Consider the following 26,982-nt stretch of genomic DNA (forward strand, 5'->3'; position numbering starts at 1 on the left):
TTTCAGGGGTTGGACTTGGCCCCTTAGTTCCAGTGAAAGGAACTCTTAGGGGGTCAGCATACCAAGACATTTTGAACAATTTAATGCTAACAACTTTTTGGGAACAGTTTGGGGATGGCCTCTTCCTGTTCCAACATGACTGCACACCAGTGCACAAAGCAAGGTCCATAAAGACATGGATGAGCGAGTTTGGGGTGGAGGAAATTGACTGGCCTGCACAAAGTCCTGAGCTCATCCCGATAGAACACCTTTGGGATGAATTGATGCGGAGACTGCAAGCCAGGCCTCCTCGTTTAACATCAGTGCCTGACCTCACAAATGTGCTTCTGGAAGAATGGTCAAACACTCCCATAGACACACTCCTAAACATTCCCATAGACACACTCCTAAACATTCCCATAGACACACTCCTAAACCTTGTGGACAGCCTTCTCAGAGGAGTTGAAGCTGTCATAGCTGCACAGGGTGGGAGCACAAAGTTCATGTGCGTGTAAAGTGCGTGTAAAAGTGTATGTCTTTTTTTTTGTTGTTTATTTAGCAAAAAAAATAACCCAATGGTGATTTAATACCACCAAAAGAAAGCTCTGTTCGTCTGAACCGCAGCCCCCCCCCCCCACTATTTTTTCCCCGCTTACCTTTTACTGTCTTCGGCACAGTAAACATACTCACCTAGCCAGCAGGTCCAGCGTTGAGCTGCTGGGATCCTTTTCTCTGCAGCCGCTGCATGAGTCCAGCACCGCCATGTTGTCTGTGACAGCTACCAGCTCTTCTAGATGCAGGCGCCGCTAGGCCTTTGCCCCCCCCCCCTCTTCTTTGTTGAATGAGACTGCACATCATGCATGCCAGAAGGCACCGGGGGACTGCGTCATTCGCCTAGAGGCATATTTCGGAAACCGGAGGGCGGGCCGAGCCTTTGATGCAAACAAAAAATAATAAAAAAGCGATATGGGTGCTGCGGAGGAGGAGCAGGATGAAGAGGACGAGAGTGCTGGGGGAGGGTGAAGGTTCACTTTAAATATACAGCAAAAGGTGCACTTTGTTACTCACTATATATTCAAAACACAGACCATTTTCCTTGTGCTTAGTTTTGTAGTGACCTTATCTAAAACGTACACTACATCTAAAAAAGCAAAAGTCTCATTTTGCATATTTAGAAATATATGTTGAAACCACATGGTAATATAACTGTGCATGTGATTCTAAACTAGGCTGCAGATGCTGTGAGATTAGCAGTGTGTGGAGATTAGAAGTAGGTTATTCTAATTGTTTAGTAAGGTACTACAAGTTATTAGGAGACTTGCTCAGGGGAGATGCGGACCCCACCACGAGGTGCATATCAAACACGCCAAGCTTTTTCTTCCAAGAAAAAAATCCCTTTATAGCCAGAAGCAGTTTCCCTTTATATGTGCATAATTTACTGTTTATAGCTTGATTGAGCAATTTTCCTTTTTTTTATTCTTTTCGTACTCTAGATGACATGGTCTGATCCTTGCATAGGTTATAGCACATTTCTGAAAGGTTCATACAAATTTTAGCTGAATTTTTTACAGTAATGTTAAGCGTCCATGTATATCTGTAAGTGTATGCAACTAAGACCACTGGTTTTGAGGTCTCTTTTTGAATTTAGAAGAGATTTTAACCTAGCCACAGCTTTAGGCACCTGCTAATCTTCACTGACTTTCTGTAGAGCGCAAACAATCAAACACTGTGTTTGGAGATTTACTGAAACAAATGAGTTTCGGAGGCAGGTGCCATGACAGCATTATGACCAGCATAAGAATGCACACATATAAAACAATACCTTCAAGTTGGAGTTTTCTTTCCAGTTACACACAAAATGCAAAGTGTGTCTCAAGTATTATGAACATTTCTTTGGCATGTTATAGTAGGCGCCTCCAGGCACCAGAATGTGAGTCTATTGCCTCGTTTCCACTGAGCGGATCGGTTCGGGACGGTTCGGTACGGTACGCTAATTTAAGTGTTTCCATTGTGAAAGTGGCCCATACAACCGAACCAAACCGCACCATTTCTGGTCCTGCTTCAGATGTAGGGCCATAGGAAATGGTACGGTACGGTTAGGGCGGAGCTACTGGCGTCACACGATAGATTCCACTGATTGGCGGACAGGAAAACTTCAATGCTCACGTCAAATGAAAGAGCAAAACAAACACCTCATTTGGTGTAAACCCCGCATGGTCCCTGGTGGCCCGACTTGCAGTGGAAACGCTCACCTGAATAGACCGGACCATTCTAACCCTTCCAAACTGTACCGACCCGAACCGTTCCGCTCAGTGGACACGAGGCAAAAATGAACCTGTCCTGTCCTTTACAAGTCAATGATCGTCAGTTTGGTTGGTAAGCCTCCATTGGAGCTGGCTGAAATTTGAAGGGTCTAGGGACACATAACATTAGTCTCTGGTTAAGCATAGACTTTAAAGTATGAAGTATGAAGAAACTTCCATTGCCATGTTATAATAGACACTTCCAGGCACCAGAATCTGAGTCTGTGTGAACCTGTCCTGTCCCCTGCAACTCCCTGTTTATCAGTGTGGTGGGTCTGCCTTCATGGTAGCTGGCTGATATTTGGTCTACAGCCACCTGGAGGTGTATAATATTGCATAGTAACACCTCTTTAGAAACTTAGATCATCGTTTTCACTTTAAAGCGTATATCCAGCCAAAACGCCAGCACTGACCGATGTTCTGGCAGAAGGGGGCAGTCCCCTGACAGAACACAATAGCTCAACGGGGAGATCGCTGTACAAACATTGGCTAGATAGTACAGCGAATTCCTCCTAAACGCTTCAGGTTTTTTTCGTTCAACAGCTGGTGTGTGTACCAGGCATTAGTAAATAAGGTAAAGCTGTATTCACTTTGAATACCCAATCATGTGCAAAGAAAAAAGGACTTGTGCTTGTGCATGATTAGATGACTGAAGTGAATACAGTTTAACTCTCTGACTTGGCAATATAAAGATTCAGTATTTTTGAGAAGTCTCTACTCCCTTAGTAAAAAAAAAACCTAATTGTGTACAATGCTACATTGTCAGGGACAAAGCACAAGATGCACCAGAGAACAAGAGCACAGGAATGGCTTGTAGCAAATATTCACTACAGTGTAAAACATACTGTATTTTTAATTTCTATTATACAGTAAAACCTTGGATTGAGATTAAATTGGTCTGCAAGTGTTTTGCAACACAAGCAAAACATTTTTTATAAATTTTGACTTGATAAAGGAGCGATGTCTTGATATACAAGTAGTGTCATGTCACAACTTAGTATAAAAGAGAAGAGAGGCGCCTCTAAGTATAGCAATATGGTTACATTTAATGAAGGTACAACATTTAGCAACTCACATGGTTAATGTTTAAAACAGGCACATCTAAGTATGCAGGCATCCGGGGTAAAGCTGTCCATATAGACCATCCTCCGCACCGCCATCAACTTCATCCCTTCCACGCTGCGCTCCATGAGCGCTTCAAGCCTCGCATTCAGATCGCTCTACTGCAGGGTAGTCTTCCCGGTCACGATTGCAGACTGACAGCGATGAGAGCCAGTGCTGCAGGGGATGGTCTATGTGGACAGCTTTAACCCAGATGCCTGCATACTTAGATGTGCTCTTGAAATCCTCAACCATGTGAGTTCTTAAATGTTGTACCTTCATTAAATGTAACCTTATTGCTACACTTAGAGGTACCCCTCTTCTTTCTTATATTCTGTAGCTTCTGCTGGATTTTGCTTCTAATCCCCTTATTGAGGCTGCCATTTGTGGATGGACATTTTATGGTTACACAACACATTGCTATAATCGTTTTATATGGACTATTAACTGAAGGACTTATGAATAACTGGTTGTGGAACGAATCATCTGAGTTTCCATTATTTCTTATGGGGAAATTCGCTTTGATATAAGAGTGCTTTGGATTACATGCATGTTTCTGGAACAAATTATGCTCGCAATCCAAGGTTTTATTGTATATAGTTTTAAATTGCCTCTGTTCCCATAACAGCTGTTATGAATCTGCTGCCTTTTGGAATTTAAAAACTAGAGATAAGCAGCAAGCTTTTAGCACTCAGTATCTTTCATCTCACTTTCCATATAAAGGGAACACAGTTTATATTTTTACCTTTTTATAGTTAGAAGCTACAAAAAATGCACAAAGATTTGGAATGTGTGAAGGTGTGAATTTAGCTTAAAACCTAACACCGGACAACGAGCAAGAGAAGAAGTGAGAGTAAGTGAGAAGGGGGAATAAGGGCAAACATTTAAGAAGAAGCTTTAAGTAGGTGTCTAATTTGTCTCAGAATGGTTAAAAAGAGCACCTACATTATGTCTTTCCCCTCTGTTCTGTAATTGAAAACATATCAAGAGCTCTATTCCTTAAGAGTGTACCAGAGCAGATGCCAGAAGGTTGTCTGAATTTAATGAGTCAAGTTTTGGCAAAGTCTAAAACATTTTCTGTCCTCTAAAATATACATTAATATAAAATAGAAGAGCCAGCATTTCAAAAGCTTTAAGCTTTGTGCCAGATACTATAAACTGATGCTTTTCATACAGAAAGCAGCTTAGATAGAAAGTGTGCTCCTTTGACAGTGTAATTGCTTTTTTTTTTTTATAATTTTGAGCTAATGTAATATTTTAGTGTTACGACTGGCCATCTACTATACGTGTCACATCTCTGATGAGGTGTGAATGTTTCATTACTGCTAGGCAACCCATGCAGTCAGGCTGGAAGAAGGCAAAGAGTTGAGTAATATCAGAGTATTTATCTGTCATACCATGGACAGGAGACGGGTAATCATGAGACACAAGCCGTTCATTGTCTCAGCGAGATGTCTGTGGTGTTTTACTCTACCAAGTGCTGAATTTGGGCATAGAGCCTGAATTAGCTCTATCAGAGAGATAAAACATGTCTGGTTCCTAGTTTGTAAATAATAAATGAATGCAGTCTTCTGTTAAATGTGAACTATGTTGTTTCCGAAAGGCTTATTAAGCCAGTACAGTGTGCAGTAACCAAAGCAACTATTCCGCTTCCTCGTTCATCCATTTATAAGAATTAAATTTGATCAGTTGGTGTAAAAAACCAAACTTTTTACATTGTTTATTAAAATAAAAAAAACCCATGAGTGCATACATTTTCATTGTTAGGCCCCTTTCACACGGGCGTTCCGTATGTCCGTATATCACCCCATCCGTTTGCGGGTGATATATACGGACATAATGCATGTCAATGGGATTGCGGATGTCAGCGGATGACCATCCGCTGACATCCGATTTGCGTCCTTTCAGTTCCGTTCCGTTTTTTGGAACGGAACAGAACCCTATTTTTCTTCCGTTTTAAAAAACGGAAAGGACGCAAAATCGGATGTCTGAGCGGCTGTGTGAAAGAAGCCTTAATTGTACATTTTTCTGCAAGCGGTTCTTATACAATTTTTCTTTTCCATCATACTTTCTATAATATATATATATATATATTTTTTTTACATGCAGCCAACTGAATCTGGAGATGTCTAGATTCTTGCTGCATGAGTGTTCTTAACAATAAAGCCCCGTACACACGCACAGATTGTTGGCCAACTGATCGGCCAACTTTTGTCCAGTGTTGTTTGTTGGTTGAAATGTGCTCTAGACTTGCACTGGACTTTTGTTGGCCAACAAAAACCAACTTCAGAAGTGATGTCATGTTCTGGTTGACTTTCAGTGTGTTTTTTCTTCTCTGAGCATGCCCAGTCTTGCTCATCTGATTTTTGTCTGCCGAAATCTGTACTGCCTGAGGAACAATCGCCGTTCTTTGTTGGCCAACAAATATTTTATAGCATGCACACCAGATTTTTTTCGGCCGAAAATTCGCAGTTGGTTGTCGGAAGCATCATACTAACAAGCCTACAATCGGCAGATCGGATGTTGGCCAACAATTTGCGGCCAACAATCTGTGCGTGTGTACGGGGCTTTAGACAAATTTTGGGATGTATTGGGGTTGATTTACTAAAGGCAAATAGACTGTTTACAAATGGATTTTCCCCAGAGCTTAGTGAATGAGGTGAAGCTCTACTGAATTCTACCCTTCAATTATGTGCAAACAAAAATACTGTTTTTTATTTTTATTTTTTTTCTGCACATATACTGAACAAAATTATAAACACACTTGTTTTTGCCCCCATTTTTAATGAGCTGGACTCAAAGATCTAAGAAAACTGGGATCCATCTGTGAAGACAACACCTCTCCAAAGTGGCAGACGCCATGGAATGTGAGCATTTGCCCACTCAAGTCGGTTACTACGATGAACTGCAGTCAGGTCGAGACCCCAATGAGGACAACGATCATGCGGATGAGCTTCCCTGAGACAGTTTCTGACAGTTTGTGCAGAAATTCTTTGGTGATGCAAACCAATTGTTGCAGCAGCTCTCCGGGTGGCTGGTCTCAGGCAATCTTGGAGGCGAAGATGCTGGATGTGGAGGTCCTGGGCTGGTGTGGTTACACGTGGTCTGCGGTTGTGAGGCCGGTTGGATGTACTGCCAAATTCTCTGAAACCCCTTTGGGGACGGCTTATGGTAGAGAAATGAACATTCAATTCATGGGCAACAGCTCTGGTGGACATTCCTGCAGTCAGCATGTCAATTGCACCCTCCCTCAAAACTTGCAACATCTGTGGCATTGTGCTGTGTGATAAAACTGCACATTTTAGAGTGGCCTTTTATTGTAGCCAGCCTAAGGCACGCCTGTGCAATAATCATGCTGTCTAATCAGCATCTTTATATGAGACACCTGTGAGGTGGATGGATTATCTCGGCAAAGGAAAAGTGCTCACTAACACAGATTTAGACAGATTTGTGAACAATGTTTGAGAGAAATAGGCCTTTTGTGTACATAGAAAAAGTCTTAGATCTTTGAATTCAGCTCATTAAAAATGGGGGCAAAAACAAAAGTTTATAATTTTGTTCAGTAAAATTGGGTATTCTTTGCTAGGGGAACTAATTACATTTACTAAGCTCTGGGGGAAAATCCCTTGCAAAGTGAACAGTTAATTTTCCTTTAGTAAATCATCTCCATTGCTTTAAAACTAGGTGTATTTACTAAAAGTGTCTGCAGACATGACATGGTCATCTAAAACATCCACATCAGGAGGCAATCTCATGTCCATTGGTGGCGAGCCTCCTAACAAATCTCCGGGAAGAAAGCAATTAAGCTGGCATGGATTGAAATTCAGCCAGTTCAGCAGCAACCAGCTGCATTTCCATCTATAAATGGGCAGGCTGGTTGTACACAAGTCAAACTATCAAACAACTTGTGTACAACCAGCCTATTGTAAAATTTTCTTCCATATGGGGCCGCCAGCTATAGCCGGCAGTGCTGATGAATGTATTCTGATGGTGGGGAAATCTCCCTGCTGTCAGAATACAATAGCTCATGGGAGGGATTCCCCCATGTATGGCCAGTTTTAGGCAGGGTATAAAACCTTGTCTGATCACGTTTGTTTCCTTGTAATAAGCCACATCAGAGATGCTTGGGAAAGCTGTGCAAAGTGACATTATGAGTTGGATAGATGTTGTGTGAATGTTCAACAGTTCAGTAGTGTCTATAACAAACTTAGGTCATGTGCATGGTAAGGTGTGATGGTCTAGTTACCAAGCCAATTCAGATTTTATCTTTCATCAAGCAGAAAGCGTTAATTTGATTGTTGATCATCTGCCATTGATTACATACACTTTGCACACTAAAACATTCTGACAATAGAATGTATGATCACATTCACATATTTACCATTAGTAATGACTTAGGCTGTTAAGTAACAACAATGAATGCACTTTGGTTGTTTGAATATGTAGTCCTCAATGGTAATAACAATGCTTTAACTTTCCTAGCGGTATTCCCGAGTGTGGCTCGGGGTTAAATTTCAGTGCCAAAAGCAGTAACCCCGAGCCACACTCGGGGTCCCGCTAGGGAGATCGCTGGATCCTGTAAGATAGGGTACTCACCTTGTCCCCGGGATCCAGCGATGTATCCCGGCGATGTGCGGCGGCCGGATCTTCCTCCCGATGCTCTGTGCCCCGACTTCCGTCTCCTGCGACGTGATGCTCGCAGGGGGTGGAACCGGCGGCAAATTCAAACAGTAAAACACACCAAACACACTGATACATTACAAAATAAGATAAATTCACATTAGTTTGCCCCCCAGTGCCCTTTCCTGCAGTTTTACTGTACTTTTGTACTTTATATATATATATATATATATATATATATATATATATATATATAAAATATAGTTATATATAGTTATATATAGTTATTATATTATAATTTATGATTTTGTGTTTCAAACTTTATCATACCGGAGATGATATAAAGAAGAACGCACAGTAAAAAAAAAAAAATCATATGTAAATAGTTGGTTTGGGCTGCTCGTTCTTAAGAATTACATGCAAAATAATGGTACCGCTTTCAGCACCTAAAATCGTAAACAATCATACCGCCAGGGAGGTTAAATCATAGACTAATACAGCATCACAAATCAATATATAGAACAGCTGCTTATCATAATACACAATAATGCATATTAGACAGACACTACTATGTTCTTATATTGTTATTTTGCAGACTTTGGTAGAATATGGAGCAAACGTGACCATACAGAACCATGCTGGAGAGAAACCATCTCAGACTGCTGAGCATCATGGACATAGTATGTGTTCCCGATACCTGGTAGTGGTAGAGACATGTATGTCATTGGCATCTCAAGTTGTCAAGCTCACCAAGCAACTTAAAGAGTAAGTAGGGTTACATATAATGCATGATTACATTGTCAACCTTCTTAGTATTCCCTGCATGGAACACATATTCCCCTTTTACTTAAGTAGGGGAAAATCTGATTGGTTGTTTTTGGATACTACACTATAGACACAACTGTGAATCTCTATGCTCATGTACTTAATCATTCCATTGGTGTTAAACATTTAGGGTTTCTATTAATTAAGAGTAATTTCCCATTAATAAAAAGTTATGTTTCATGGCTTTTGCAAAATCCAATGAACAAAAGCTGGACACCTGAATAATGATTTATTGTTAGGCAGTTGTGGGCTTCTGTAGAGATAACAGGCTGCTGTTATTTAGAGCTGTCTTTAGAATACCTTCAGATTTCCTATGACCAAAAATAAAAATTTGTCCCATTAGGTACAAGGGAAAAATCAGAGAGTGCAAGCTTAAAGTGGAGATACACCCTGAAAAGTTTTTTTTAGATAAAAATACCCCTGGGACAGTCAGGGCTAGTGCATTTAAGCAACAATGGCCTCTGAACTGTCCCATTTCACTTACCTTTTAGAAGAAATACTTACCTTGAAAATGTCTTGTCCAGCGCTGCCATCTCAGGTGTGGGCAGCTGAAGCCGGAGCATCCTCTTTGGTGTCCTCTTCGGTGACATCGGAGTCCCAGAATGCCCTGCACTGGCCCTGCTCGTCACTTCTGGGGCAGGCGCATCATCCCTGCACAGCTTCTGGGCATGCCCAGAAGCTGTTCAGCAGGGAATGACGCGCCTGCCCCGGAAGTGACCAGCAGGGCAGTGCAGGCGCATTGACTCCTGGGATTGATGACACTCCTCTCCCAGGAGTCAATGCAAGGAGGAAGTGAGGCCGTGCGCCGTGTCCGCAGAGGGAGGAAGAGGAAGGAAGGTAAGTATATTTTCTTTAACAATAAGGTAAGTGAATCAAAAAATACATTTTATCCAATTCTTTTTCAGGTAATTTAGAGCAAGCGGACAGGGAAAAGTTGATTTTGAGGGTGGAACTCTGCTTTAAGTAAAAAAAAAAAATAAAAACTGAAACGATATAATTTATTTAGATTATTTTTTTTGCCCGGCCTTAAAATAGTAGTTTGCCATATTCAGTTCCATTTTCAAGTACACCTAAAGCCAAACCTTTTTTAGGTTTTGGAAAGCATAGGAAGTGGTTAAACCCACTGTCAGGTTTGCTTTCTGGCCGTGTTCCACTGGGGAATTACTTTCACTTCCAGTCCCATATACAGTATATGCAACAGGAATTAAGTTCAAATCTCTCCAAAATAAGGAAAATCCTTCTTTGACAAAAGTCCCTGAATTAACTCAAAATTCTGGATTTTCTGTCATTTTAAGTCCTGGTCACTAGACAGTGGGGACACAGACAGCAATAAAAACCTGACAGGGAATTTAAACTTTCCCTACTCTATCCAAAACAAAAGTTTTGGCTTTAGATACACATTAAATCAGTAATAAACCTCAAACCAAAAATGTAATATATTGCATCTTACCAATCATTCAATGTGGTGGCAGCATTCATTTTCCTTTTTAATCTTTTAAGTAACACACTTCCTGTATTAGAGTGCCTACATTCTGGATGAAGGAGCACAGTGTCACCTTTGGACAGCAGCATTTTTAGTCTGGGGGGAGGGGAGTGTTAGATGTACTAGAAGATTTTGAATCAAGCTAAAGCCACATTTCAGCCTACACTATTTAAACAGTTACAGCAAACATATTTGTTCCTTTTGGGATAAAGGTTTTACATAAAAAAATAAAAGCTGACCATTGGCCAAAATAGTTTGTCTCAACCCCCAAACTGCTACATAAGAAGGATTGTTCTGTTAAAAAATAACAGACTTACTAGCTGGATCACTAGGTGAAAATAAAAAAAAAGGAAGCATAAAAAAAAGAAATCGAATGCAGCCATCACAACCAATAATTGGTAAGCTCCAATATAATAAATGTGTGCTTTTGCGTGTAATGCCGCTGTAAGGATATTGTGATTGTTGTTATAAATTATTGTTATAGGGAAATGCATTGTTGTGATAGGTATGATCAGCATGTAATTATTAATGAGGGATGTGCTTTGTATGTCCCCAAGTTCACCCCACATCCTAATGAATATCTTAAAATCTGACAGTTCACGCTGAAAAAGTTTTTGCAATTTGCAGGTTCTGTAACATGCGGTGGTCTTGACATAATGTGTGAGGATCTGAACAAAATGTTTTTTTTTTTTTTTTAAATGCCATTAAAAATCTCCCTGCACGGTAATATAATGTGCTAGTGTGTATGACATACTAGCACATTGGGGTTGATTTACCTAAAGGCAAATAGACTGTGCACTTTGCAAAGGGCAGTTACACTCTGCAAGTGCAGTTGCTCCAGAGTTTAGTAAATGAGGTAAAGCTTCACTTTGGAAGAATACCCGATCACATGCAAGGAAAATAAAAAAAATGCATTTTTGCTTCCATATGATTGGATGATGGAAATCATCAGAGCTTCTGCTCATTTTGCAAGCTATGGAGCAAGTGCTGTTGTAGAGTGCAGCTGCAATTTGCAAAGTGCACAGTGTATTTGGCTTTAGTAAATCAACCCCACTATGAAAGGCTTACCCTAAAACAAACCCCCCACGGCGCTCTGTCACCGCTGCAGAGGCTTCCATCTTCACCTGGTCTACCTTCCAGGTTTGCCGGCTGCAGCTGCTTGAATGGCTCAGCTGCCATGACAGGGCATGGGTATGTCGTTCCTTCAGAGCGCATGCGCCAGGTGACCTCACCGACTGCTGGATATCTCCTAAACGATGCACCTTTAGGAGATATTCATTTTATCTACAGATAAGCCTTATTATAAGCTTACCTGTCAAAAAGCGTTTACTACCACTTTAATCCAATCAGAGCACATAGTAAATTTGTGTTGCAGAGAAAATCTTGGAGGCAAATCAGATTTGTCACTTTTCACTTCTCAGCAAATCCTCCCTTCATATGTTAGAAGTTGACCCCACCAATATGCCCAGTTAAGGTCTTTACATTTACAAAAGCCATATGATGCCTAAAACAAGACCCTTGTTACCAAAAACAGCTAACCATTTTCTGTCAGCCAGCTGTCATCATTCACTGACGCTTAGCGATTCTCTGTAAACTTTTCCTGCACTATATTGCTGTCACATTAGTCAAAGTCTATAAAGGGGAATCCAGGGTACCAGAGACAATTTTATGATATAATGTGGTTGGGGATGAACTAAAGATGTCTGTAGAGAATGAAGTCAAGTGAGGCTATCTGGGCTTTGTAACAGGAGTGCTGCTCTGCCATCTGCTGGCTGCTAATAATATTTGCAGCTACCAGAGATCTACACCGACCACTTCTTCAATTTAGTGTTCATGTTAGATATGTACTCCTACTTTGCAAGAATTAAACAGCTTGTGCAAAGCTTAGACATTATTGGAAGTGAGAATTGCATGTAGGATGCAACCTCAAAGTCATTTGTTTGGCAGGTATAGCTACAGCATTGTGCTGTATTACATGTTGGCTTTATATTGATAGAAATAATAGACAAGCATGTCTTTACCACTCAAGTGTGCATGTCAATACACTGAGGAAACATTCTTGGCACCAGCTTATTTCATTCTTATATTTATATCATCCTTTGAACAGAGAACATTGGTCATGAAATCTCTTGTGTTGGTAGTTTACTGTCAAGAGCAATCTATCGGGAATCCCATTTCTGATCTACTCATAGACATGGTTAATGTCATGCAATCTGCTTGAAATCAGCAACAACAGGCAATGATCCTCTAATATCCATGTAAAGTATTTTATAGATTATTCAGGCAAATACTTAACGGGCAGCTGCTGCAAAGTTAGAAATACTACTTGTGGGATGCTGAGACAAGGCAGGCCTAGTTTGCATTTCCATTGCAATTTTTTATTTTTCTGGCATTACAATTTCTTATACCACTAAATACATTTTCTTCAGTCATACTTTTGCATATCACATCACATTGCTAATAGTGTTTACAGCCCCTGAGACTTGACCAAACTCTTAAAAAACTTAAAATGATAAAAATGAGTATGGTTATAAAGTTTGTATCAGTTCTACACCATATGGTCCTAGGCTGCTGTAGGTTTTGGGGGCTGTAATGATGCGATGGATGGCCTAATTGGTATGTTCTATATCAGCAAACCAAACTTGCAAGAGGAAAGTCATTTATTTAAATAAACATAATCATCACCTAAAAGTAGGTTCGAGAAAACCAGCAGCCGACCAGCATCCATTCAGCGCTTGCAGCCAATAGTGTGTTCTGGAGGGGGGGCAGTCCCCCTGTTAGAACAAATTAGCACAGGGGGGGATCACTGTACTATACTAAAATCGCATAGTTATTACAGTGAGCTCCTCCGTTGTCTTTCATTCAGCCTGCTGGGTTGAATAAGAAAAACTACCTGTGTGTACCAGGTTTTAGGGTTCATTCAAATGGCATTCATGTGCGTATGCTGACAAAGAACATGCTGCCAGTAAGGGAGAACAGAGGGTGATATATCAGTATTTTGCTGCTCCCTCTCGGTTCAACCATAGTGTGAGGGCAGGAAGGTTGCCAGGAGCTGTGCTGTTGAACTACATAAAAAAAGTCAGATCACTGGCCTAGCCATACTATTTGCCCAGGATCATTTGGCAGGAGAGACAGCTACAAAACATGTAATTCAACTTTGTATTTGTTAGTCTGGAGTTTAGCTTTAATATATATGTATCTTGTTTCCTAGTTTAACCATCTTGCATTGCAGAGCTGTATGTTTCCAGTTGCACAATACAATAATGACATGCAGAAGCTATAAGTGGTGTCTTGGGAATGGTTATATCCAACAGAACTGCAGTTTAATCTCTTTTCTTTACAGGCAGACGGCAGAGCGTATCACTTTACAGACACACCTCCAGCAGCTACTGGAAGCACAGCGTTCCCTGCCAACATCCCCCAGGTATTATAATGCCTCCCATTTATTCCCTGCCAAAAGATTCATTAAAAAAGGGAATCCAAATGCTTCAGGAAGCGAAGATGATAACCGAAATAGGGAAACACTGTTTTGCTTAACAGGAAGCTTTCATTTCCTAGTTAACAAGCTATATCAGAGATTGTCCATGTGAAAAAAATAACATTGAAGAAAACCATGGGAATATAACAATGGAGGTTAAAGCTTTCATTATATAGATAGTAAAGCTGTAAGCAGAGACTTCCTCCAGGTTTAACCTTTCGCCTTTAAAAACCCCAATACATGCAAAGGAATCAGTACAATCTTAAGTGCAATATCTCATTTTACAGGTAGTGTGGTGATTGGGAGTGTGGAGAATGTGGGGAATGCGGTGACAAGCCCATCTGAGGAATGTGAACAACAATGGCAATAATGTTGTAATATTTCTGTGGGTGTCCAAAAATATTGCAAAAAAGAAATTACAAAAACTAAAACAGTAAATAACCTGGCAAGTAGTAAATCTTGTAGATTGGTAATGCGTGCTGTTAAATAAAGACATGTCAAATACCTTATTTAAATCAACTTCAAATCTCAACTCCAGGCTGTGTTAGACCCCACTGTCTGACCTCCTTTTCCCATCCCTAAAGCTCCCAACTTATTTTTTCAAAATCTCATTACACATAATCCGTAAGTCTATTGGCTGCTCACATGACATCTTGGGTGCTTTTTCTTCTCCAGCATGAGTAGTGGGTGGTCTTTACTCATGGACATAATGATATGTGTGTACCATTCTGTTCAAGTACTGTAAATACAGCCTATAGTGATAACACATCACTAGGGAGTCCATCCATGATGGTCTGGGTTGAAAAGAATTGGGTTGCGTGGTGCTGTTATCATTCAAACTGGAAGAGTTTGATTGCACAGTAATGAGTCTGCAGGGAACAGGGCCTGAGAGAAGGTGACTATATTAACTAAGGATGCCTCTTTTTTTTTCAACTTGGTGGTACTTACATTTTTATTTTATTATAGAACTGAAGTTGGGCTTTAAATGATTACTGTAGAAAGTAAATGTCTATGGGAACAAAATTTTTGTTATTAAAAGCAAACTATTAGAATTGAACATAAAGATATAGACAGTATAAAATTGACTGGATCAAATTTCCTAAACTCCTCAGATAACTAAAACAAAAAGATGTATAAGGAATGTAATAACAGTGTTAAAAGAAATCAACTTGGCATGTAAGTTGAAAAAGAAAATGCTAATATTATTCAATGAAATCCAATAAGTTTTACAAGTGTATAAACTTTAAAAAAAAATCTTATAACTTAGTCATGTAAAAGATACATTATAAAATATATTATTATTATTATACAGGCTTTATATAGCGCCAACAGTTTACACAGCGTTTTACAACTTGAAGGTAGACAGTACAACTACAATACATTTTAATATAGTAGGAATCAGAGCTTACAATCAAAAAGGGAGGGTCCAGAGATACAAGAGGTAATAACTGTGGTGGATGGGCTGATAAAGAAAATAAAAGTACAGTTGTTAGGTGGTTGCCAGATAGGCTTCTCTGAAGAGATGTGTTTTCAAGCATCGTCTGAAAGTGGAAAAAGTAGGAGATAGTCGGACAGATTGGGGTAGAGCATTCCAGAGGATAAGATGGCTCAGGAGAAGTCCTGGAAGTGGGCATGGGAAGAGGTGACAAGGGAGCTAGAGAGCAGGAGGTCCTAGGAGGAACAAAGAGAATGATGTGGATGGTATTTTGAGACTTGAGACAAGGTTAGTGATGTAGCTGGGTGCTAAGTTGTGGATAGTAACTTGATTTTAATTTATAGGTTGAGTGGCAGCCAATGGAGAGATTGGCAAAGAGGGGTAGCACATACAGAGTGGTTTGTAAGGTGGATGAGCCTGGCAGCAGCATTCATTATGGACTAAAGGGGGGGTTAGCCTATTTAAAGGTAAGCCAATGAGAAGAGAGATGACCAGGGAATGGATTAGAAGCTTTGTGGTGTCGTTGGTTAGGAAGAGGCGTATCTTGGAGATGTTGCGGAGTTTGAGGCGGCAAGCTTTGGACAGTGACAGGATGTGTGGTCTAAAGGATAGTTCAGAGTCCAGGATTACACCTAGGACCTTGGCATGGAGGGACAGGTTGATCGTTGAGCCGTTGATTTTGACAGAGAAATCAGGCTAATAGGAACATGGAGGAGGAAATATCATGAGCTCTGAGTTTTGGATAGGTTGAGTTTGAGGAAGTGATGTGACATCCAGGCTGATATGTCTGTTAGTAAGTTGGTAATGCTTGAGGAGAAGGGTGGAGTGAGCTGATGGGTGGAGAGATAGGTTGGGTGTCATCAGCGTAGAGATGATATTGAAAGCCATGGGAGGCAATCAGCTGACCCAGGGAGAAGGTGAAGATTGAGAAAAGGAGTGGCCTAAAATCAGAACCTTGGGGGACCCAGACGGAGAAAGGAAGAGGGGAGGAGGTAGTAGAGTTTTAAGCCACACTGACGGTGCATTGGGATAGGTAGAATGAGAACCAGTGAAGAGTACAGTCACTGAGACCAAGAGAGTGGACTTTTTTGAGGAGGAGGAGGGGGTGGTCAACTGTGTCAAAGACAGCAGAGAGGTCCAGGAGGAGTAGTACAGAATAGTGTTAGCTGTAAGTAGGTCATTTGTAAGTTTGTGAGTTTTAGGAGAGCAGTTTCAGTGGAATGTTGAGGGCGAAATCCAGACTGAGGGGATCAAGACGTTTGTTCTTAGTCAGATGGTCGCTCAGTCGGTTGTAGACCAGTCTTTCAAGGAGTTTGTAGGAGAAGGGGAGTAAGAAGATGGGGCGTGGATTGTGAAGATTAGTGGGGTCCAGTGAGGGCTTTTTAAGGATGGGAGTGACTAGCGCATGTTTCTTAACATATATTGCTAGCCTAACATAAGAGCAGGATCAGTTATATCTAAAGAAGGCACATAAAATACCTGGCCCAGGTGACATAATCCCTATGGGAGGGTTTATAGACCACTGTATGTTGTCTTTTAAATGGGTCAGACCTACAATTCTGGTGCTATAGGTACAGCTGATATTGTACTGCTATGTAATGTAAAGGATAAAAGAAGTGCAAAAAATTTAATCCAAGACAATGTAAACCAATAAACCTGATTTCTGTTGTGTAAAAATTATTGGAAAGTGTGCTATGGGATAATATGCAAAATACACATTGGAGAATATTCTTACAAAAGAGAATTACCATGGGTTCATGTAGGATAGGTTGTGTGTAATTGGCCGTTCGTGTTTTAATGCAGCCATAGAAAACTGGATGTTGGATGTGAAAAAATCTGGATTGAATTTAAATAAAAAGAGAGCTGGGTTGGAAAAACTTTTTATTGCAAGGACTATATCAAGGGCTGGGACAGTAAGCTACATATTGAAGAAAGATAGATATTTTTACATTTTATTTTACATTTTTTTTTTTTTAATGGGTAAGGCATGGGAAATATGTCACATGGAATACTAATGCCAAGATTAGTAGCAGAAACGAGGTATGATAGTTATAATCACTAAAAGATAGTATGAGATCAGTGTATGTTAATAGCAGAGAGACTTCAGGCAAAGCTACCATAGAAATGTCTTCAAGACAATATCCCACCCACTGGGATTTTTGAACACTGAACTCCAAGCAAAACTCCAAGTTGAATTTTTAGTATAAGGCCCCTTTCACACATAGGAGTCCATCGGTGGACTCAGTTTTTCTCAGCGGGGGATCGATCTGCTGATCCCCCGCTGAGCAGGCAGATAGCAGCTCTGTCTCCGTGCTGTGTGCAGGGGAATCGGAAGAGAACGGACCGTCGGTCCGTTCTCATCTGATCTGATCCGATCCGCTGGATGGATGGGAAATAGGGTTTCCATCCGTCCAGATTTGACGGATCGGATGTCAGCGGACATGTCTCCGCTGACATGCGATGCCCCATAGAGATTCATGGGGCATCCGTTCAGATCCACCAAAAAAACGGGCAGGTGGATCTGAACGGTCCGCCTGTGTGAAAGGGGCCTAAGCGTAAAAAACCATCTCAACGCTTACCTGATTTATTGTTTTGGCCAGTAGTGGCCAATTTATTCATAAACCCGTTAAAAGTTGCCCTGAGCCACCATTTCTGTTAAAATGACCAGTCATTGCTGATCTAATCCCTTGAACAAGGTATTTGGTTGTGTAACCACCATCTGTTGTCTTTGCTGGGCTGTGTTATCATTATTCCATTAACACAACCTAGAGCTGGAGGTTCTGGTCTGTGGCTATATAGGTAGTGACAGAGCAGGAGAGAGCCACCCACACTGTTGCCCCTACCACAGACTACATTTCTAAAGATGGCCATACAGTATACAATTTTCTTTTTCAATTTCCTTTGGATTTACCTTCAACTATGTAGTGCAAGAGCTTGCCTGATTGCATTCAAATTGAAAGTGTTTAGGTTTGATCTCATATTATATTGTTTTGATAAGTCTAAAGGAAAATTGTACAGGCAAATTGTATAATGTATGGCCAGCCTGAGTGTTCATGGGAAATGTATTCCTGTGAAGTGTGTCCCAAGTCAAAAGTAAGGTAGCTTAGATCCATCCCCATGGTCAAAGGAGATCCCTGGCATTTACAGGAACAATGAGTGGTTTCACAATAGGTAAAAATACTTATTTTGTGATAAAGAAGAAGGTAATATGAATAAATTACATAAAATGCAGTTGCACATTAAGAGAGAATACTGGCAGGAAAAAGATAGTTTTGCTTGAAACAAGTACTTTACTAAACCAAACATATTGGATAGGGTTGTCCCTGCTACTGAGTTTAATTGATATAGGGATAGTTCTTCTTGTTGGAATAAACAAGCAAAAAATTGGGGGAGCAAACCCTGAGCATGTATATCTAAAGCAGGTGCAGCTATGAACCAAGCGAGATGTATATTAAAAAAGAATAGCACACACATGAAAAAGAAATGACTATCAAATATGGAGACAATCCATAAATAAAAATGGGGATTTGGTCCCACCATATGGCCATATTGTGCTCAAGCCCACCACTACGTCAAAGTACCCCGTTGTCAGTGGGTCCTACACTCCTTGCTGGGGGAGATGTGCTAATGCACTACAAGGGACTCCTCCCATATCTACTAGATAGTGGACACTGATAGAGTACAGGTGTGTGTGGGGGGTGGGGTGCTCAACCTCAGAAGTTATTATTATATTATTATGTATTCGGTCTGACCAGACTTCTGAGGTTGAGCACCCCACCCCCCCACACACACCTGTACTCTATCAGTGTCCACTATCGAGTAGATATAGGAGGAGTCCCTTGTAGTGCATTAGCACATCTCTCCCAGCAAGGAGTGTTGTCTCCAAGGGTTAGAGAGGCTGGATTCACCCCTTTTTTGGTGGGCTTGAGCACGATATGGCCATATGGTGGGACCAAATCCCCATTTTTATTTATGGATTGTCTCCATATTTGATAGTCATTTCTTTTTCATGTGTGCACTATTCTTCTTGTTGGAATGCCTGAAGTAAAGAAGCATTACATAACGCTTTCTACCTTTACTTTATACTACAGGAAAGTTTTTCCTGTGTTGCTTCACAGGCTTATCAGAATCTTTAGGAAAATCTCCCCACCATGGGCCAAAATTGGCAACAGTTGCCCAGACTAAAACAGGTGACATTTCTGAGAGTCTGAACTCGACAGACAATTGTTTTTACCTAGATAAGCATGTAAATGTGTGTGTTGTTTTTCTTTAAAAATAGCAGACTTAATTTCTGGTAGGTAACTTGGTGTGAGGGAAAACAGACCTCTGCTGTGATGGATTCAGATATCGATCTGTACTGAGTTTTTTTTAACCTCATTCTTGAAGTTGTGAGGATTACGTATACATTATCACAAGCTAAAGTTTCACATCTTGAAATGCACTTATATGTCTTGTAATATCGGGACTGTTTGTTTAGCACGTTGAGCAAGGATTCCATAGCCTAATAGCACACCATTAAGTCTGTGAGACTGCTCATCAAATCTAGTCTTTCTAGTCTAACATGCAGAAGTGTAATTTAATAGTCAAACTTGGGAAGGATCCTGCATCTGATTCATGTGAATTTCCTACCACAGAACTGGTTGGATGGTAGAAGAAAATGTATCTACCAGTATGTAAACCAAATTCATAAACCTTTTAACAAGATGCTAGAGAAAGAACATTGAATATGTTTCTGAGGTTCTCATGTATTGCACTGAAATCTGGATTAGGATAATATATAAACTATAATTCCAACAAAGTAAAACAATATTAAAAAAACAATATACAAATCATCATATAAAAAAGGGTTCATTTATTTAGAAACAAAACCAGAAAAAGGCCGCATTAAGATATAGATGTGGCTATGCTTTCTCCCAGTTCAAAATCCTATATAAATACTGTACAAAAGGAATATCTGTCCCTGGGCAAATCAGAGCATTCACTGCAGCATAGACGACATTGCTAGTGCTTGTCTGAAAATGTTGAATAGCAGGGTTAGACGGACCAGGAAAATTAAAGGAGCTAGTTTACTATGGCTAGCTAGACTGAATAAATTAAACAAGTGTATGTCTTAAATTTTGCTGGAGAATGTACAGTATATGCTGTGATGATGATAACGATACTTGTTTCAGTAGTTATTGTAGGCAGTTTGTTTTCAATGAATATGTTTGTACATATTAATTTGGCTCCAGGGGGCAAACACAACCAACTGTATAATAAGCCATGTTTCGGGGTATTTTTTCTTTTCACAGCTCACCATCTTCTCCAGCATCTGGCAGTCTTCAGAAGAAGACCTTGGAATCAGAAGATACGGCACAGAAGAACAAACTGAATGGTATTTATGAAAGCTATCAGTCTCTTGGTGCATCTGTTCCCAACAGACTCAGGTGTAGAACCCTTGATGAAGAGTCTGATAAGATTCTAAGGCAGCTTTTGGGAAAAGACTTAGCAGACAATGTTTCTAGTCCTGAAAAACTCTCTCTGGAATTCCAAGATGGGCTGGCGAATCGTAGTGGGAAACGGATGCCATTGGAGAAAAGAGAGTTTAAGTTGGCCCGCCTAAGACAGATTATGCAGAGGTCTCTCAGTGAATCTGACACAGACTCCAATAACTCAGAGGATCCAAAGAATACACCAGTTAGAAAAATTGACAAACCAAGGCCACAGCCTATAGTAGAAAGTGTGGAAAACTCGGAAACTCTTCAGATGATGATTAAAAAACATACACAGTCAAACACCGCAGGACGGAGGTTTGTTTTGGGACTCAAATCCAAGTCTGTGGATGGCCATAGTCCATCTCCAACATCAGAAAGCAGTGATCCAGACTATGAACTTCAATACCAATCAGGGAACATACTTCAGTCTTCAGAATCTACACTTTCCTCAACCAGCTCCTCAGCACAGAAGACAACAAGCCCAAAAAGTGCTTTAAAATCCCCATCCTCTAAACGTAGGACTTCCCAAAATCTGAAACTCAGGGTGACTTTTGAAGACCCCGTTGTTCAGATAGAACAAACTGAGGTAGATAATGAAAATAAAGATAAAGATGGTGGAAAGACTTCTCCAAAAGCTTCAACTAATGGTGAAATAGGGGAGCAGCAGAAAAGGACATTTGGTGCTTTACGATCTATTATGGAAACTTTTAGCAACAACCAGAATAACAATAATAACTCTCAATCTGTGAACAACGTCAAAGCACCTTCATCATCGTCGTCATCATCATCGCTGTCTTTTTCCTCATTAGGCAGAAAGTCAACAGATACAAAGACATTGCTTGCAAATGGTGGAAAAGGAAAAAACAAAACTGTAAGTGAAAAGAAAAATACTGTTCCTTGCATAACATGATATACAAGCCAATATTATTTTAATTTTGTAACCTCAGTCATTGGAGTTGATTTACTTAAAGTAGTATATTTCCGCTTACCAGTCATTGGATATGGTGGTTACAATAATCCTTTTATTATAGGCTTTTTTTTTAAGCTGGTGATTTTGCCAGTTACACACTTCCTGTCCTAGGGTGACAACTCTTACTCATCATAGGACAGATGAGTGGGACTCACTCACACCTTCTGTATTCATTCACCATAGGCCATTAAGTGTATTATAGGATAAGTTAACCTTTTAGAACAGGTTACATGTTACACCTATATTTAGGGTGTAACGTGTAACATATTCTTGTTCAGGTTTTCACCCCCTCATGCCCCCCCCCCCCCCCCCCCCAGAGGTAACAGCAGAAGGGAGTTCTTCTTCCCGACCCCCCTGACAGATTTTAAAAACAGCTTGGCTATGCTTTACTCTGCCCACACAGCCGCACCATTCATTTACAGGAATCTGTGAGTGAAAAAACTACAAGTCCTGTCTTCCACTGCAGCAAATGGACTTAAAATTTGAATGTACTGTGGACATGCTGATCAGCATGCTCATAATTCATTCACACTGCCTACAGCTCTGAAAATGACAGCCCAAGCAGTTTGTGAAGGAGCCTGGCATTGCACCTTCGATCTGCTGTTTACAGGTGCGATACTTTGCATGCTCTTGTTTAAAAAAAAAAAAAAATGAATGCATTTTTTTTGCTTTTTTTTTTTAAAAAGCGAACTTCGCTTTTAAGAACATGAAATACCTCCCCCTCCTCTCTTCTCTATAATAAGGCAAGGGTTTTGTAGTCCATGGAGAGACCTGGAAACAATGTAAATGATAACTGTACTATGCAAGGAAATTAGCTTACAAGATTTCTAGCAGGATCAACACGCTTTTGTGAACTTTTCAAACAGATATGACAAAACATTTTTAATTTTATAAATAATGGATCAAAAGCAAAAAAAAAAGACCAAAGCAAATTAGAGAGGTTAGGAGGTGCATTAATTAAAAAAGTAGAGGCTGTTCTTTTAAAAAATGTAATTTAACTTAGTGAACAAGGTGAAGCCTTGTTCACTTCAGTCACCCAATCACGTTAGAGAAAAAAAAAATTCCTAATGTTTCTTGCACGTTAATGTTTCTTGCACGTAACGTAAGAGAGCATTCACATTACTAAGTAAATGGTCTCTACCCCTTCAAACACAGTCCAGTAAATCAGCTGTATCTAAGGCAGAATTTCGGTGGGTGCAGAATATGTAAGTACATCAAATGAAAAAGACACCACTCTCCTCACCAGCCACCATAGTTTGAAAATTAGATTGGCTTCAGTCTACAAATCTTTTCCAAAAGGCCACGCCTCTGATGCATTTTGCTCCGCCCACCAGGACTTAATTGTGCTATTAAGCCCTGGTGGACGTGGCCTTTTGAGTCTTGCAGATTGAAGCCAATCTCATTCTGATACTATGGTGGCTGGTCCAGAGAATGGCGTCTTTTTCATTTGATATATGCACTGCTTTGGATAGGCTTTTTTGCAGCCTGCACCCCTTTACCTGAGGATCCCAGGAATGCAATGCCCAACTATGAGCGGCGTTCTAAGTTCCTTTTCATTTGATATATGCACTGCTTTGGATAGGCTTTTTTGCAGCCTGTACCCCTTTACTTGAGGATCCCAGGAATGCCAATGCCAACTATGAGCGGCGTTCTAAGTTCAGATTAAGGACACAGAGTGTTAGTGTCCTCGAGGTTATAGTGCCCATAGCAGCTACTCCTCTTTTTTTTTTTTTTTTTACCAACTGTATGTTCACATTACATTTAATACAGAACAAAACAGTATTTCACTTTCAAACTAATGTTTGAGCTTTTTTGTGGGCTTATCATAAAATTTACCTTTTTTTTTATTTTTTTTTATAAATGACATGAAAAATATAAACCAAAAACTTGTAAATCTTTGTAAACAAATAAAAACACTATGGACCTTTTTAATAAAGTGCTGCTGAAGCCCACCAGCAGGTACTTTTAGGTTCTATTAAAGGAATCCTAATTTTTACTAGAACCTTTTAGCAGTAATTTATCGTTCAATGAGTGGAAAGCACGGTCATTCATGTAAATATGAAATTGTATGTATTTGGCTAATTTGAGTGACATTATTTAAATCTTTGTTTACAGATTTATCTATATTTTTATTTTTTCCTGTCAGGGTATATTATTATTTAGACTATCCCATATGGATAACTGATAGCTGCATGCATAGTTATAATATATTTCTTTTGCTCTTTTGTTTACAGTTAGCTGTCAGACAGCGTATTTCATGTCTGCCAATGTGCTACACATGTTCTAGCTGAACTTAAAGGTCTGGTTCACATTTACTGAATTATTATAGACTTATAGTAAGTAAGGTTCAAGGATTGTGTGTTAACATATAGTATATATACAGTCGTGTAAAAAAAATTAAGTACACCCCATAGAAATGTAGTTTTTCAACAGGCAAACATTGGATTTTTAATCAAACATTGCCTTTAGATAAAGAGGATATACATAAATAGAAACACAAGAAAAATTGGCCTTTTAAATTGTTTATTCAATAAAAGTATATATAATTGTAATAGTGTCCTGTGAAATAAGTACATTCAAATAAGTACACCCTTGGTATTAAAAGCTGATATTGGCCCCTGTAACAGAAATTACTTCTTGTAAGCATTTTGTATAACTAAACGTCAGGCTCCAACATCAACTCAATCTGTGCAAAATGCCCGCTCCAAAATCCCCATACAAAATTTAATAAGGAATCTAATCAGAGCTTTGACTAGGACAGTCACCCTCTATGTCTTCTTTTCAAGCCATTTCTTGTTGGAGTTTCCAGTGTGCTTCAGATTATTATTGTGCTAAAATACTTCTTTTTGGTTCAACTTCAACATTTGAACAAATCGCCTCACATTCTTTCAAGGCACACTTGCCATAAGATGAATGTATAGTTGGCTTGATGACTCCTGGCTGCCTAGGCCCTGAAGCAACAAAGAAACCCAAACCAAACATTTCCACACCATTCTTCAGTGTGGGTATGAAATTTGTCTCCTGAAATGCTGTCTTTGCATGATTTAAAATATGTCTACAGTTACTGTGACCAAACAACTCTATCTTTGATAGATCAGTCTTCAGAACATTGTTCCAGAAAACCACATTTTTGCCTATATGCTCATTTTTTTTTTTTTTTTTTTAAGCAATTACGTTTTTTAAACCTACCTCTCATGCACATTAAATTGGTGCAATCTCTTTCTAAATGTAGATGCATGCACTTTGAGACTAACTGTTGCAAGAGTTACCTAAATACCCTGCAATGAAATTTGTGGGTGCTTGGAAACTTCTTTTTAGCATCAACTAGCTCTTGGAATGAATTTGCTGGGATGGTCAGTCCTGGTCAAAAATATATGCCACTTGTAGACTCTTTTTCTTACAGTGGAATGATTTATTTTAGATCATTTAGTGATCTTTTTACCTCGCTTGCCAGACTCGTAAGCATCTACAACTTTCTTTCTAAAGGGTCTTAGAGTGTTCTATTGGTCTTGGTATGATGACACCACACGTGTCATTAGCAAACAGAACCCCAGGCCTTGGATGTCTAAGGTTTAAATAAGACGGTTCCTCCTGCATACTCCCTAAGGAAGTTCTAATCATTGGCATCTTGTGGTAAATGTATGGTTGTACTTAATTTTCTATAATATAAATCTACATTTTAGTTACTTTAGATTTTAAAAATAAATACACCATGTCAATTATATGTGTAATTTAAAAGCTAATATTTGTCTGTTGAAATATGTGGAAAAAGTCAACAATTTACATTGGCTGTACCTATTTTTCATATGGCTGTGTATGTATATACATATATTGAGGCTCTGGCTGGCAGGATTGTTAAAGATGTATGTCACCTGTGCCTGCAAAATCCTTAAATATGTTTTGTGATCACAGCATACACTTTCATTTTTTAACATTAGCATTGTAATACCAATATAGATAATCATTATTTTTGACAATACAATATAGGCTTACTTAAAAAAGAATATTTTATGCTTACGAGTTGTCCCTGTCTCCTGGCCATCTCTTACCACAACTTCCTGGATTCCCTGCATGCTTGGCAGCTTCTCAACTGCTGTTTACCTTAACTTTTAAGGACTACATATCCCATGGTACTTTGCTGCCTGCAAGCAGTAATTCTTATACTGACTCTGCCTCCTGAAACTCCTCCTATCAGCACCTCTATAGATTAGAAGGCAGGCTCCGTGAATTCACACAGCAATGCCTACTCACTGGGCATAGTGAATAGTGAATACGTGTCACAGAATTCAAGTAAATATAAAGTATGTTTACAAACCTCAAGATTATTCAGATTGATAGCTGTAGGCTAGAAATAATTGAAATACAATGTGGAAATGTATATATGAATTTACATTTTGACCATAGATATCCTTTAACTCAGAATTCAAGCAATTCAGGCAAAAAAGTGGACACTGCAAATATTGATTTGATTTAGGTTTCTAAGGCAGCCCTGGACATGTACATTTTTTAAGGTATCACTTTCCAACTCTGGCACCAAAGTGTAGTTAAAAAATCTTTCCTGCCACTTTGGGAAATTTGCTCTCACTTCCTGTTGTTTTTCCCGGGACAGGAAGTAAGAGGAGGCATCCTAGCAAGGCCAAAGCAATTAAAAACTGATAGGGTTTTAATCGTTCCTATTCTATCCAAACCTAAGGGAAAAAAAAAAACTGTGAGACATAGCCAGGCCAGTTTTAAATCAGTTTACCTCTAGAGCAAATTTATTATATTATAGTTAAAACAAACCAAAATTACCTAAGCTTCCTTGGATTACAGTGAATAAGGGGACATGGCCTTCCTAGAAATGAGGAAGATTTTTATTTCAAAAAGTTTTATTTGAGTTTTCATAGAATAACGAAAGAGAACAATTAATAAGCATTGTGTAAATTATAAACAGACAAAAAAAGTATATGTATTTTGGGAAGATTTTAATTTAGAAATATTGGTAAGTATAGTATATGCAATGGAACTGCACTGTCTTTTACATACTTCATTTATGAGCTAAGTACATAGAAAGCATGTTTTTCTTTATATATGCACTGTATTGTAAGCACGCTGCATGCTGCATGTACTGATCTTTATATTACAATTTCCTAGGAATCTTGTGTCTGCTGTGCCAAACTTTCCTCTAGTGCATTGCTCGAAGATCTTCTTCCTAATCATGCATGGTATGTGGGGGTGCTGCTGATTATAGAGGTGTTCTTTCTCTTTTCTATGCTACTTTGCACATTTATTTGCATGCTCTTTTGAAATCATCCGGTGAGCAGGAATATAAATC

General features: G+C 39.5%; 1 protein-coding gene across 2 annotated transcripts in view; it reads left to right on the top strand.

The window, feature by feature from the left end:
• Positions 1 to 26,982, top strand: part of SNCAIP (synuclein alpha interacting protein) — a 150,259-nt gene that overhangs the window by 104,865 nt on the left and 18,412 nt on the right. The window contains exons 7-10 of one of the 2 annotated variants that reach the window (XM_082243869.1): positions 8,599 to 8,768; positions 13,655 to 13,735; positions 20,516 to 21,569; positions 26,802 to 26,872. In XM_082243869.1, coding sequence (XP_082099995.1) covers positions 8,599 to 8,768; positions 13,655 to 13,735; positions 20,516 to 21,569; positions 26,802 to 26,872 — 1,376 coding nt within the window. The remainder of the gene's footprint in view (positions 1 to 8,598; positions 8,769 to 13,654; positions 13,736 to 20,515; positions 21,570 to 26,801; positions 26,873 to 26,982) is intronic. The other variant, XM_082243870.1, reaches the window with a different exon arrangement.

This window comes from Pelophylax lessonae, assembly GCF_965119305.1.
Source record: "Pelophylax lessonae genome assembly, chromosome: 1".
In the NCBI taxonomy this organism is placed as follows: Eukaryota; Metazoa; Chordata; class Amphibia; order Anura; family Ranidae; genus Pelophylax; species Pelophylax lessonae.